Source organism: Bos indicus x Bos taurus, chromosome 11, assembly GCF_003369695.1.
Source record: "Bos indicus x Bos taurus breed Angus x Brahman F1 hybrid chromosome 11, Bos_hybrid_MaternalHap_v2.0, whole genome shotgun sequence".
Lineage (NCBI taxonomy): Eukaryota > Metazoa > Chordata > Mammalia > Artiodactyla > Bovidae > Bos > Bos indicus x Bos taurus.
Window position 1 is genome coordinate 68,220,341 of NC_040086.1, and position 14,341 is coordinate 68,234,681.

A 14,341-nucleotide genomic window follows, 5' to 3' on the forward strand; every position below is an offset into this window, starting at 1 on the left:
CATGGGGTCACAGAGTCTGACACAACTGAGCACACACAAACATGCCCTGAAGACTTACTAAGACATTCAGGCTCTCAAGGCAGTTCTCATTTTTATTTTGCAACAAACTAACATTCTAGATGACTGATAATTACGCATTTGCAAATTAAAGTTATTGTCAACTTCACTCTCACATTCAACATCAAACCACTGGCAATTCCTGTAGCTTTATTTTCAAAATGTATCCCGAATCAAATCGCTTCTCACAATATGGTTGACCCTTGAACAACATGGGTTTGAACTGCGTGGATCCATTCATTCATATACATGTATTTTTTTCCACTAAATATGTACTACACAATCCACAACTGGTTGAATCCACAGATGCAGAGGCCCAACTGTAAAAGTTCTGCATGGATTTTTGATTGCTCAAGGGCTATAGCTCCTAACCCTTGCATTGTTCAAGGGTAAACTGTACCATTTCCAGAGTACTGCTGACAAGAAACTGAATCCTGGCGGTCTCCAAAGAGGCAGTGCTGAACACGCATTTGGGGCAAATGAAGGTATTTCCTCTGAGCCATTTAGGTACACAGGCAATACTGAAATTCAGACTATATCTTACCCTCAAGAATGAGTAAATCTTGATTCACTGCTTGAAACTATACCCGTTTTTAAAACAATTTTATTGATCACTTACCATGGATCAGACATTGCCAAGAACATATTAAGAGTCTCTGACTCCGAAGGTTATTCACACAAACATTTTGTATTAAAAGTAAAAACGTTGCTGGCAAAACTTAGGGATGAGTACCTACTCATATTTAATCAGGATTGGTTTGACTGGAAGAATGGGAGCTTTGGTTGAGAAAGGTAGAAGCAAGGGAGGAGATATTAGGAAATGTTAAAGTATGGACAACTTGGGGAAGATTCTTGGATGTGGTGTTCTGGTAGTATACAAGGCAAAATCAGTCATAAATGTGAGTCAAAGCTGAGGACTGCAAAGTGGCAGGCTGATGAACAAAAAGGTGTATGACTTGGGATGACTTACTTAAATTCTAATCTCAGCTTTTCCTCAAATGCAAAATGGACACATTTACTGCAGAATTCTGATGAGGATTAAACAAGCACATGAAAGGCTTAACAGCGAACGCAAGTATTTGTTGAATAAAACTTCCTTCATTAATTCTCCCACAATGGCTGGTCCTCTGTCCCCAGACTAGTACTGCATGTTTCTGTAGACTGACCTGGGAAAGCGGAAGTTGTCTTCATTATTTGATATTCCCAAATCAACATACTAAAAAGGTTAAGTTCTCAGATTATTTTTGGCAGTTTCTGAAATTAAAAATTTTGAAATAAGAACCTTGAAGACATCATAATATAAAAAAAGACAGGCAGTTTCTTAATTCAGTATGCTGTTGGATATCATACTTGTAGTGAAGAGACAAAAGGGAAAAAAGGGTTCCATAAACTCTATGGGGTTAATGATTTTTTTTCCCCAGGGAGTATTCATCTACAGATACAATTTTTCAAAAAACAAAAGTCATGTGCTAATTGCTGCATCCTAGTACTAAAGGGCACTAACATGAGATAAAATAGCAAAAAATTGTACTTATTTATTAAGAAAAGAGTGACTATACTTCTCATAGATTACATAACAAAACTATTTTTTGGCGCTAAAAAAATAATTGACTACATTGTATTTCATAACAACTATAATATGCCGAGTTGCAAAAAGAAACCTAAGAGTGTATTTTTTTTTGAATGCAGAGGGTTCTCAAATTGCCAGTATTCGAAGAATAAAAATAAGAAAGCTACGTCAAAAATTGGGCTTTTTCTTATTTTCGAGAAGAGTAACAAAGGCAGGATCACCTCATCGGATAGTACTTCGAAAAACAAAGGAGAATGCCTGGGGCGGGGGGAAAGCTACGCTACAAAGAAATGATCCCAAACTAAAACCACTTAACACTACAAAAATTCAGAGGTGACTAAATATTTTAGTTAAGGTACTTATCAATTGTTGCTTTATTAAAAACTCCCCGCTCCTTCAACGACATGTCAATCACAAAAGTAGCAAGCGAAGATAAAAGAGCATTAAATCCACTTCCCCTCAGTTGATATATACCTCCGGGTGAGAGTTCCATTTTAAAAAAGCAGTTTCAAAATCCTTAGGGGTCCGATTTGGGGCTTTTTGATCGGGGATGGGGGGTTGCCACAGAAAAAGAGCCAAAGTTTAAGAAAAAACAATTGACTTTTTCCCAGTTGGCAACTGCGAGAGTAAAGTTTACACCCCTGAAAATGAGTACACGGATTTTCAAGACAAAAATTCTTATCAATAAAAAGAAAATGAAAGGAAGAGTATCTGGAGAAAATCAAAGTAAAATGAAAGCGAGACGGTTGTAAAAATCAGAATAGGTTCATCAAGAAGCGGGGGAAGGGATGCAGGAGAGAAAGAAAGCATGGGACAAAAAGGCTCGCCGAGTTCTAAAAAGAGGTTTGAATGAAAGTCTCTTCTCCAGGCCGAAGGCCGCCGAGGGCCCGGGACGAGGCCAAAGGCCAGGCTGTAGGGGCAGTTAGGTGTACGGACTAATTTAGAGGCTGAGCCCCATCTCCTTCCATTTGGTTCTCACTGCCTGGGTGTCGGTCCCTAGACATCCAGGTGAGCGCCAGAGAGAGTAACCTTGATAACGCGGCGTCCACGGGGAACAATAGGCTGGGGAGCGGCGCAGAGCCGAAGGCTCGCTCCGGGACGATCACCATCCCGCCCCCCTCATCGCTGCCCCAGACTCACAGAGTCTTAGGCATTTCGTCCTCCATGGCTGCTGCTGTCGCGGCGGCGCCTCCAGGTCCAGCTCCCTACCCTTTACTACCTCACAAATCTTTTGACCAGCTATGGCTGAGGGGTAGCCGGGATTCTCGGCTGACCGGAGGTTACCCCGCCTCCTTCTTCGGCGGCAATTACACTCAACTGCCGGGCCCAGCGCGAACAATGAAGCCCCAATACAAGATGGCGGCGAGCCGGGAGCCTTGGAGCAGCCAGGGAAGTGACCCGGGCCGCGCAGGCGCAGAGAAATTTTGCACTTTCAACCTCCTGGCCGCCAGGCTGCACCTCAGTCCTTATATTCACTTGTTGCGCAGCCGTGCTTCCAACGACGCCAGGGGGTTGTCTCAGACTGCGCAGGCGTAAAGGTTAACTGTTTAATGACTTGAGTAAACGTTTTTGAATTCCACCTCCAGATTCGAATGTGTCAACAGTGATTTATAGTAAAATATAAATCTCCATGGAAATGAAAAGTTATGTTTCTAGAAGAAGAAAGACTCTAAAAATTACGCAAAGCGGGGACAAAAACGGCGTGCGCCGCCCGGGAATCGAACCCGGGTCGCAAGAATGGGAATCTTGCATGATACCACTACACCAGCGGCGCTCACGGAAACTGGTTCTGCCGAAATACCTTAGGACCAAGTACACGAGGACGTTCGTTCCCAAATTAGGAAGATTTAGTCATTTAAAAATAAAAGTTTACCGAGAGTCTCCATAATCTGTTACTTTTCAGGTAAGAGATGATTTCTTTTCTTTCATTTTGGTACGGTTGAATGGATGTTCCTACTTTTTCTGTATGAAAAATCTCACTTAAAAAAAAATTTTTTTTTTTTTTTTTGGAATTTAAAAGAGTTTCCCGGAGTTTGCTAGTAGTCCAGTATTTAGGACTCCACGCTTTCACTGCCGAAATCAGGTTTAAACTCTGGTTAAGTATTCCCCAAGTCACGCGGCGCAGCCGGAAAAAAAAAGTAAAGAGTTTCATTAAGAATTTGTCCTCTTGGTGTTAACCAAATTTTTGAGCCAGGAATATATTCCAGATCTTTGAGGAATTTTTCTTTATATTTGAATTTCCTTGGTATAATCAATGTACATTGGAAAATATTTAAGAAACAGTTACTAAATACAGATCAATCCAAGAGTTCTAAAACTGAAGGAATAAGAAGATATACAAATTTTTATCCTCTTCCAGGGAGGCAGAAAAATGTATGTCAGTATACTCATTACGCATTTTGTATTGCATTTTAAATTATGTAAAAAATTTTTTAAACATTGGGAAATGTACATGCCCAAAAATGTGATGTTTTCTTTGAAGTAGTTCATTTAGACTGCAGCATTTTTAGATAATCATTTTTGAAATTGAATTTAGACTCTGTGGTACATTGTTGGGATTTTATTCAAAGACATCAAGTAATAATATTTTGAGGGTGAACAATATAAATTTTTAAAATGTGTAATTCAGGAATTTCCTGTGGCCTAAAGGTTAGGGTTCTGGGGTTTTTTTTTACTGCCATGGCCTCGGTTCAATCCCTGGTCTGGAAACTGAGATACTGTATACCATCAGTCAAAGGAAAAAAAGTGTATAATCCAATGGTTTTTTAGTATATTTACAGAGGTATGCACCCATTCTATAATCAGTTTTAAAACATTTTCACCGCCCCCCCACCAAAGGAAACCCTTACCAATTAGAAGTCACTCCCAATACCCCATCTCACTCCTCCTCCCCAATCCACTGATCTTCCCTCTCTACAGATTTGTCTGTTCTGAACATTTCACATTGTCCACAAAAAAATGATTAATGGTTAATCTAAGAAAGAAATAGAGGAACCTCCTTGGTGGTCCAGTAGTTAAGACTCTGTTCCCTCATCAGGGAACTGGATCCCATGTGCCACAACTAAGAATTCAAATGCCACAACTAAAGAGGCCACAGGCCACAACTAAAAATTATATATTATATATATATATGTCTCCTGCATATGGCAATTAATACCTAGTGCAGCAAGATATTAAATAAACAGGTAATTAAAAAAAAAGAAATAGAGAATTTTATTCAAGCCAATTTATAATCAAGAGGATTCTAACCCAGGAGACAGTCTCTCAGCAAGCTCTGAGGATTTTCTGCCCATTAGAGGTTAGTGCTCAGGGCTGCCCCATGCTGCTGCTGGTGAGGGAGCTCCAGCCCTTGTGCACAGGAGGCCACCCCGGCCTGGTGGGCCCAATCAATGGTGGATCTGGAGGTGATGCCTGAGCGCTCTCTGGGGAAAGAGCAATATGTATTGGCACTGGTCTCCTCTTTTAAGCATGACCTCATCCATAACCTGACTCGGGAGAGGATCAAACTACTGTTTGAAGCTTTCAATCAGAAACTTAAGGTGATTCAAATATATCACTTGACTAATAGATAGGGAAACAGTGGAAACAGTGTCAGACTTTATTTTGGGGGGCTCCAAAATCACTGCAGATGGTGACTGCAGCCATGAAATTAAAAGACACTTACTCCTTGGAAGGAAAGTTTTGACCAACCTAGATAGCATATTCAAAAGCAGAGACATTACTTTGCCAACAAAGGTTCGTCTAGTCAAGGCTATGGTTTTTCCCGTGGTCATGTATGGATGTGAGAGTTGGACTGTGAAGAAGGCTGAGCGCCGAAGAATTGATGCCTTTGAACTGTGGTGTTGGAGAAGACTCTTGAGAGTCCCTTGGACTGCAAGGAGATCCAACCAGTCCATTCTGAAGGAGATCAGCCCTGGGATTTCTTTGGAAGGAATGATGCTAAAGCTGAAACTCCTCTTGCGAAGAGTTGACTCATTGGAAAAGACTCTGATGCTGGGAGGGATTGGGGGCAGGAGAAGAAGGGGACAACAGAGGATGAGATGGCTGGATGGCATCACTGACTCAATGGACATGAGTCTGGGTGAACTCCGGGAGTTGGTGATGGATAGGGAGGCCTGGCGTGCTCCAATTCATGGGGTCGCAAAGAGTCGGACACGACTGAGCTACTGAACTGAACTGAAAGTACAGTTAAACTATTGTGGTGTGCATTTTAATTGAGCAGATTGACCAGTCTTCGGTGCAACCCATCCTGGAGTGGACAACTCCACTGCACAGCTTTTTCAGCTCAGCCTCAGAGGACTGTCTTTCTCTTTTCAGCTAGACTCATGCACCAAGTTTCCTGAGTATGAGCCCAATTTTGCCCATGTTCTGGCTTCTCTCCAGGTACCCCACAGAGCAACTGTGAGATGAATGTACATGTACAGTGGAAACAGCCTACAGGATACCGAGGCTCCCATGATGCCCCTGAGATGTTTCCCGGGCAACATGTATGCTGAGAGTGTAGATAATCTTTGATATGAAAGTGGATCCTCAGGTTTACAACTTTGCCTACTTGCCACAGGTGTGGACCCAACTTATTACCAGATGGCCCAGATGCAGGTATTTGAAATCTTAGTATATTTTGGCGATTCCTGCCAAGATGTTCTTAGCACGCTTGACTCTCCACACAAGGTCTTCTACAAGTCAGAAGACAAGATGAAGATTCTTTCTCCTTCGCCTCACAAGCAAGTTCCATCCAAGTGTAATGACTACGGTTTCTTTTTGGCTGCTCTGAGTCTTCCTTAACAGCTTGTGAACTGTTTTGTTGTGGAGCACAGGCTCTAGAGCATGTGGGCTTAGTTTCCCTGGGCTATGTGGGATCCCACCAGGGATGGGACCCATGTCCTGCTTTGGAACGTGGATTCTTAGGTACTGGACCACCAGGGAAGTCCCATGACTGCTTTTTAACTACTTCACTCTCAGAATGAACATCTGCTTTGATGGGAATACACACAAAATGAAGAGGTTTGTCCTACACACCAGTTACCCTAGACATTATAATTTTAATATGTATCACTACAGTGAATTCAAGATTCCACTATCTGTAAAGAGAGAAAACACAGAGGGTCAGACAGAAACACACATGACCTACAGCAAGTGGGACAACATTCAGGAGCTTCTGGGCCATCCTGTGGGGTGGGGGTGGGGGTGGGGGGAACCTGTTGTCTTGCACAAGTCCTCCTGCCCAAACAATTCCAACCCATTTGGCTCCACATTCTGCTTTGGCCTTAAACAGATGGTCTCTGAGGTCAGGCAGAACAGCCACATTGCCTTGGTAACTCCCTATGGCCCTCCAGGCTTGGTGCCCACCTGAGAACCATGGAGCTGTACTCTAGGAACATCAGGACCCATGAAACTGCTACTCCATGAAACTGTACCACATACTATTCAGCAGGCCACCCTGTGGGTTTTCCTAGACACCTCGCCAGTGTGGAAGGGCTATTGTGATATGTTAAGGTGGGGCTCAGGCTGGGTGCTCTGCCATGAGGTGAGAGGTCCAGATATTCCTCTGTCCCCCATTCTCACCTGCTGGTGCCAACAGGGGCCACAGACTACAAAGAGAAGTGCAACTGTGCATCTTGATACCCAGACCCAGGAGCTCTCAACTAACATGTAAGGAGACAGGGCTCTGTCTTTCCTGTCCCACGCACCCTGGGAAAAGTCTTTTTGGGGACTCTTTCTGTGATTGAGGACACAGGCATTCAGGATAAGAACAAGGTCCTGCCTTTGGCCCAGCATGGCCATGTGACCATTAAGGCAAGCAGGGAGCATGCCCATAGTACTTAGTGGTGACTTTTTTTGCACTACATCCACATTAGTTACTTGATGAGCTGGTGGTGGCCAGGATGGCCCACCTACCCTTCCCTGTTTCTTTCTTGTATGTGCTCCCTGCCAGGCCTAGTGGGCACACCCAACTGGTTGAAACACAACTTTCTACCATCAAGGTATGTGCCCAGACCTGGTTCCCACTGCTCTTGGAGCCAGCCTGAAAAGTTGCCTGTTTCCTGACTCTTCCCCAACCTGGCTGGTAGGACTGCATGTTTCCATCCTGTTTGCCTCTTTCATTTAATGCCAAGGTTTTAGCTAAAGACATCTTCCTTCTTTTGCGTGTGTTTCAGCATTCTGTTCTGCACTGTGGGCTTGGCTCTCCTGCCCTGACTCTGGACAGTGTCTCCTGGCCAGGCCCATTCATGGTGCAAGGCCTCTGGGGCTCAAGGAGGGCTGGGCTGCTCAGTCTCTCTGTGGGATTTGCTAAAGAAAGTAGCATATGTGTTTTAAAAAATTAATCCTTTTGAAAAGAATTGAGAAGTTTATAATTTTACCCTGTTTTTAATATTTTGGCTTAGCAACTTGTGACACATAGATGAGAATTTTGAGAGTTTTCACCTGTGTGTACAGATTTTTGTAAGTACAACTCTTTTGTAATAAACTTATGTACAGCCTCACCCTGTAGAGTTTTTAACAACGAGTGTGCAGAGGACCTGCCCTGGGCTCCTTTGTGGCGCCCGGGCCGATAGCCAAGCTTATGTGGCATTCCCATAACTTTGTGACTAATTGTTTTCCTATGTAGACTGTGGCCTGGCCAAAGACCCGCACACATCCCGCTCTGGGGCAGCCAGAACTGTTCCCATCCTCCTAGAATGAGGGAACATTCCTCATGCCCTGCCCATAGTCCTCCTCCTATGGCTTCAGCAACAGCTCACCTTGTGCTGTTGCTGGAATGTTAGCACTTAAAAAAAAAAAAGAAAAAGAAATTAATGCAAAGTTATATACATTTTGAAGACAAAACAAATGATGACAGTTTGCATCGTCCAAATCTGCATGTACAGATGCAGATTAAGGATTAAGAAAGAAATGTGGGAATTCCCTGGAGGTCCAGTGGTTAGGACTCAGTGCTTTCGTTGCCCAGGACTGTGTTCAATCCCTGGTTGGGGAACTAAAATCATGCATGGTGTATGGTACACCCCAAAAATAATAATAATAAATAAAATAAGAAGAACATTTGAGCTAGAAATGAAAACCCTCTTCAGTTGAGAAGGAAAAGAAATAAAACATCCCCATGCTCAATCCCTCACGTTATATCCTAAGGAATTACTTTTCTGGTGCCAGAAATACTTGCTCTTTACCATCAAGCAGGAATTCCTGTGTCTTTTAAGGAAATCTGGTTAACACATAATTGCGGAAGCACAGTGCACACTAAAGAGAAGTAGTGGCCTAAGTGAGCAGAGAGAGTTTTATGTTTAAATTTTTTTGTCGTGCCTTAAAAATGATTTTATTTCATTAACTCCTTCTTTTGATCCTTAATCTTTTGATAGGAGGCATTTGGTAATCAAATATTTGGTTCCTTGATGCCACCCAGAATGGTTGCTTACCTGCTCTAGGACCATCATATCCCTCCATTCCTGGTTCTAAAAGTCTGCTCTTTCTTTCCTTTTAGGGGGGATTGTACTAGTAGAGGGGCTTCCTCTGTGGCTGAGTGGTAAAGAATCTGCCTGCAGTGCAGGAGCCACAGGAGACTCGGGTTTGTCCCCTGGGTTGGGAAGACCCTCTGGAGGAGGACAAGGCAACCTACTCCAGTATTATTTCCTGGAGAATCCCATGGATGGAGGAGCCTGGTAGGCTGCAGTCCATGGGGTCGCTAAGAGTCGGAAATGACTGAGCAACTTCACTTTCACTTTTCACTTTCATGCATTGGAGAAGGAAATGGCAACCCCCTCCAGTACTCTTGCCTGGAAAATCCCATGGACGGAGGGCCTGGTGGGCTGTAGTCCATGGGATTGCTAAGAGTCGGACACGACTGAGCGACTTCACTTTCACTTTTCACTTTCATGCATTGGAGAAGGAAATGGCAACCCACTCCAGTGTTCTTGCCTGGAGAATCCCAGGGATGGGGGAGCCTGGTGGGCTGCGGTCTATGGGGTCTCACAGAGTTGGACACGACTGAAACGACAGCAGCAGCAGCAGTACTAGTAGAGGGGCTTCCTCTGTGGCTGAGTGGTAAAGAATCTGCCTGCAATGCAGGAGCCACAGGAGACTCGGGTTTGTCCCCTGGGTTGGGAAGATCCCCTGAAGGAGAACAAGGCAACCCACTCCAGTATTATTGCCTGGAGAATCCCATGGACACAGAAGCCTGGTAGGGTATAGTCCATAGTGTCTAAGAAGAGTTGGACAGGACTGAAGCGAATTAACACGCATGCATGTACATATTGGTAGAATGTCTGGCAAGGACTAACGGTCAATCCAAATTGTCCAATAGAACTTAAGCCAGTTTTACATTGTATATGCATTGTGAATGTTCATTATTTTATAGGGAACTATAGATGTGATCAATAATTTCAAGCAGTTTAGATGTTACTGTCTTAGTAGAAGTTGGTGATACACAGCATGAAATGCAGGAAGCCATCACTTTATAAGTCACACAAACTGTAATCAAAATTACCATCAATAATAATAATGCCAGGGACTTCTCTGTGGTCCAGTGGGTAAAACTCTGTGCTCCCAATGCAGGGGGCCTGGGTTCGATCCCTGGTCAGGGAATTACATCCTGCATGTTGCAACTAAGACACATGAAAATTGAAGATGCCCTGTGCTGCAACTAAGACCTGGTGCAGTCAAATAAATAAATATATTAAAATGAGTAACAATACCGTTAGTAAAGATACGACCTCTTCCTTCCCAAACCAAACCATTTTCCTCGCATCTCCCCTAAACTCGAAAGAAGGTCATTCAGAGTGGAAATTGAAGCCTTCATTTGTGTCACAATATGGGTTATATTAGAAGCCTCTTGGGAAGCAGTTAAAAATATCCAGGGCCACGGAATTTTCTCATCATGGAAACTTATGAATTAAGCAAGCTAATGACTTGGTTACTATCATTTAAGGCTTGCTGGGTGAGTTTTGTTAAAGTCTCTGTGAATGATGACATCTTCAAATGAAGGAATAAATTCGTTGACTAAGTGATCATACCAGTGGAAGACTGATCCCTGTGTGTTCACTTTAAAGGCAGATTGACAGGGGCAGTTTCAAAGGCTACCTCCTCTACGTGACCTTGAGCATGAGTAAAGCTAATAGTGCATCTTTCTAACCAGCCTGGGGAGAGCCAAGGCCATAAATTTGTTCCATGAATTCACTGAATCTTAGTAGGAGCTAACTAATATTTTAGCATCTAGTGAAAAGGAGTATTTATGGCCATACTCCAAACAAATGTCATTAACTGGCTGGATAAGAGAGTCCCACTTAGTGATATCAGCAGTAGCTTATGCAGTCCTAGAGTATCTTTCTTCTAAAATAAAATTTCTAAGCGCCATCCAATTAGAGCCTTGGAGAGAAGTCCACTACAGTACACTAGGAAAAGTTGGACATAGGCTATTGACTGTAAAACAATTGAATTAATTTAAAACTCTACATAGGATTTGTGTCCGTGATAGAAAAAAGTTGGTTTATACAAAAGTCCAAGAAATCAGTAAAAAACTATAAATGATCATACACGTCAGGTCCAGCATCTTAGGATAGCTGTCTACCTCTGATATTATCTTCTTGTCCTAGTGTGGGTGTCCGTTTCCCTTCTATATGAGCAATGTATTAAAGTGAGTTGAAGTCAGCAGGTCTCTACCAGCCCAGTGCAGGACCCTTTTGAAGTGGGAAATAAGAATCCAAAAGTCAATTTCCTTCAGTTTTACTGTATGTGAGTTAGTTAAGAATACCTGGTAAGGATCTTCCATCTAGGTTGGAGATAATCCTTTAAATAATGCCTTTCCTAGTATGCATAATCTGCCTGATTACAGGTCATGGGGTACTTGATCTTCACCCAAAGATAGATTTCTGTGATAAGCTTCAGAAAGAAACTTAGAATGCTCTTGAAAAAATTTAAAGTTAACAATAATATAGCATAGTAATGAGAAGCCATTCAGGAAATGAATGTTAGGCAGTAAATTAAAAAAAAAAATGAACACTAAAATTTAATATCCACAAAGTTATATTGTTGAAACATAATTTTTTTTCTCTCTAAAATTATCCTCATTTCCTGATTTTGAGAGAATAGCATTGAAACGTGTATTATACGTGAAACAGATCGCCAGCCCAGGTTCAATGCATGAGACAGGGTGCTCGGGACTGGTGCACTGGGATGACCCTGAGGGATGAGATGGGGAGGGAGGTGGGAGGGGGCTTCAGGATAGGGGACACATGTACACCCATGGCTGATTCATGTCAATGTATGGCAAAAACCACTACAATATTGTAATTAGTCTCCAATTTAAGTAGATAATTTTTTAAAAATAAAAAAATAAAAGGTATCTGGAAAAATAAAATTATCCTCATTTCCACCAAATATAGCCAAATTAAGACTAATTTGTTTGCAAAATAAACCTGGTTTCAATAATTTGTCTTGATTATTCACGTAAGGCACTAGTGATAAAGAACCTGCCTTCCAGTGCAGGAGACATAAGAGATGTGGCTTTGATCCCTGGGTCAGGAAGATCCCCTGGAGGAGGGCATGGCAGTTCACACCAGTATTCTTGCTTAGAGAATCTCATGGACAGAGGAGCCTGGCAGGCTACAGTCCATAGGGTGGCACAGGGTCGGACATGACTGAAGCAACTTAGCAGCAGCAATTGATTCTATAGGCTCTTTAAATTGGCTTTTCTGGAAGTTTTCATAAGGAATCTCAGGCTGAATGTTTAAAAGGATTCTCAAGGGCGGTAAAGCCACCCCAAGGGCTTGCTATTAGATTCTGACTGCGCAGTATCTATAGATTTGGGTGAATTCCTGTCTTCTAGTGGTCTCCAGAATATCTGGAGATTCCTTTACCAGCCAGGAGGTGGAGTTCTTTCTTTACCTAGTAAGGCTGCTGAGAACCCTGCAAGCAGAGTACCAGGTTGTTTCCAAGAGGCTTTATGGTGTCGTAAAGTTCACGTTAGATCTTCAAAGCTGTTTGGTCATATTTGATTCTATAAATACCCTGTAATGCGACATTCAAATAAAAGCCAAAGTAATATTACCAGTGTTTCCAGTTATGCACTCTTATAAGAAAACTTCTCAAATAACTATATTGCTTAAAAATAAGAATATTCACTAAGAGTTTCCAAATTCTGGAATGAGCAGTTATGGAGAAAGGATAAATATTTAAATTCTGCTTAAAAAGGTACAAGTTTCCCTGGTGCCTCAGATGGTAATCTGACAGAATTTCCTGGTGCCTCAGATAGAATCAGCCTGCAATGCAGAAGACCCTGGGTCAGGAAGGTCCCCTGGAGAATGGAATGGCTACTCCACTGTTTTTGCCTTCAGAATTCCATGGACAGAGGAGCCTATGGACAGTCCATAGGGTTGCAAAGAGTCGGATACGACTGAGTGACTAACACCAAGTTACTATAAGTCTTTATTAGCTTAAGGGGAAAGATTTCCTTAAAACTGGAAAACAAATATTGAAAGCCAATAATATTTCAGACAAAAAGTCATAAAAATTATATTCATCAGTCCATTCAGTCCTGTTGTAGCTAATTCTTGTTGATCTTGATTGTCTGTTAAGAGTTTATGAAACCATCATCAGTTTTCCATTAGAATTCTTTAATTTCTTACTCAGATTAGTGGTATGATTTGAAAGTTATTAGAAACTGTACTTGTCAAAAGGTCCTTACTAAGAATATTCTTGAAGATGAAATATCTTTTTCCAAAGTATCAGAGAGCAACAATAGCTGTCTGTTAAATGACAAAAGTCTTTAAAAGGGGTGGTTAAAGATCTATTTACAATATAATTGATGAAAGAATCTTGGTTTCATCAGATCAAGTTCTTTTTCTTGCTAATTTTTTTTAACATATAATAAGACCTTATTTGACTTATAGTAATGCCCATCACTTCATGGGAAATAGATGGGGAAACAGTGTCAGACTTTATTTTTTGGACTCCAAAATCACTGCAGATGATGATTGCAGCCATGAAATTAAAAGACGCTTACTCCTTGGAAGGAAAGTTATGACCAACCTAGATGGCATATTAAAAAGCAGAGACATTACTTTGTCAACAAAAGTCCGTATAGTCAAGGCTATGGTTTTTTCAGTGGTCAAGTATGGATGTGAGAGTTGGACTGTGAAGAAAGCTGAGCACCGAAGAATTGACGCTTTTGAACTGTGGTGTTGGAGAAGACTCTTGAGAGTCCCTTGGACTGCGAGGAGATCCAACCAGTCCATCCTGAAGGAGATCAGCCCTGGGTGTTCATTGGAATGACTGATGCTGAAGCTGAAACTCCAGTACTTTGGCCACCTCATGCGAAGAGTTGACTCGTTAGAAAAGACCCTGATGCTGGGAGGGATTGGGGACAGCAGGAGAAGGGGACGACAGAGGATGAGATGGCTGGATGGCAGCACCAACTCGAGGGACATGAATTTGGGTAAACTCCGGGAGTTGTTGATGGACAGGGAGGCCTGGCGTACTGCGATTCATGGGGTTGCAAAGAGTCGGACATGACTGAGCGACTGAACTGAGGTGAACTGAACTGAAAACTGTTTTTGAGTATTTTTCAAATCATATGAACCTAAAATTCATTTGAATAAGTTTCTTTTCTATTTCTGAGTATTTACGTAAGAGTTTAATTTTCTTTAAGCCAATTAAATACAGTTAATTTACAAGTTAATTTTGGTAAAGTCATTCACAGTAAAGGTATATCATATCTATAACTTA

General features: G+C 42.1%; 2 protein-coding genes, 1 non-coding gene and 1 pseudogene across 23 annotated transcripts in view; 2 read left to right on the top strand and 2 right to left on the bottom strand.

The window, feature by feature from the left end:
- The window catches only part of TIA1 (TIA1 cytotoxic granule associated RNA binding protein), a 55,216-nt gene extending 52,109 nt beyond the window's left edge, over positions 1-3,107 (bottom strand). For 3 of the 21 annotated variants that reach the window (XR_003513433.1, XR_003513432.1, XM_027555732.1), the window contains exon 1: positions 2,768-3,058. Coding sequence is in view for 10 of the 21 variants with exons in the window: in XM_027555732.1 (XP_027411533.1) it covers positions 2,768-2,793 (26 nt within the window). In the remaining 11 variants the exon portion in view is untranslated. Of the gene's footprint in view, positions 1-2,767 lie in introns of all 21 variants that reach the window. The other 18 variants (XR_003513436.1, XM_027555725.1, XM_027555723.1 and 15 more) reach the window with 15 other exon arrangements.
- A 223-nt stretch (positions 3,108-3,330) lies between these two features.
- TRNAG-CCC lies at positions 3,331-3,401 on the bottom strand. The gene has a single exon. It is a non-coding gene; the product is annotated as a tRNA-Gly (tRNA).
- The window catches only part of PCYOX1 (prenylcysteine oxidase 1), a 47,036-nt gene continuing 36,085 nt past the window's right edge, over positions 3,391-14,341 (top strand). Inside the window, exon 1 of the mRNA XM_027555719.1 lies at positions 3,391-3,530. The gene's annotated coding sequence lies outside the window, so the exon portion shown is untranslated. The remainder of the gene's footprint in view (positions 3,531-14,341) is intronic.
- On the top strand, positions 4,936-9,127 carry LOC113901411 (annotated as a pseudogene).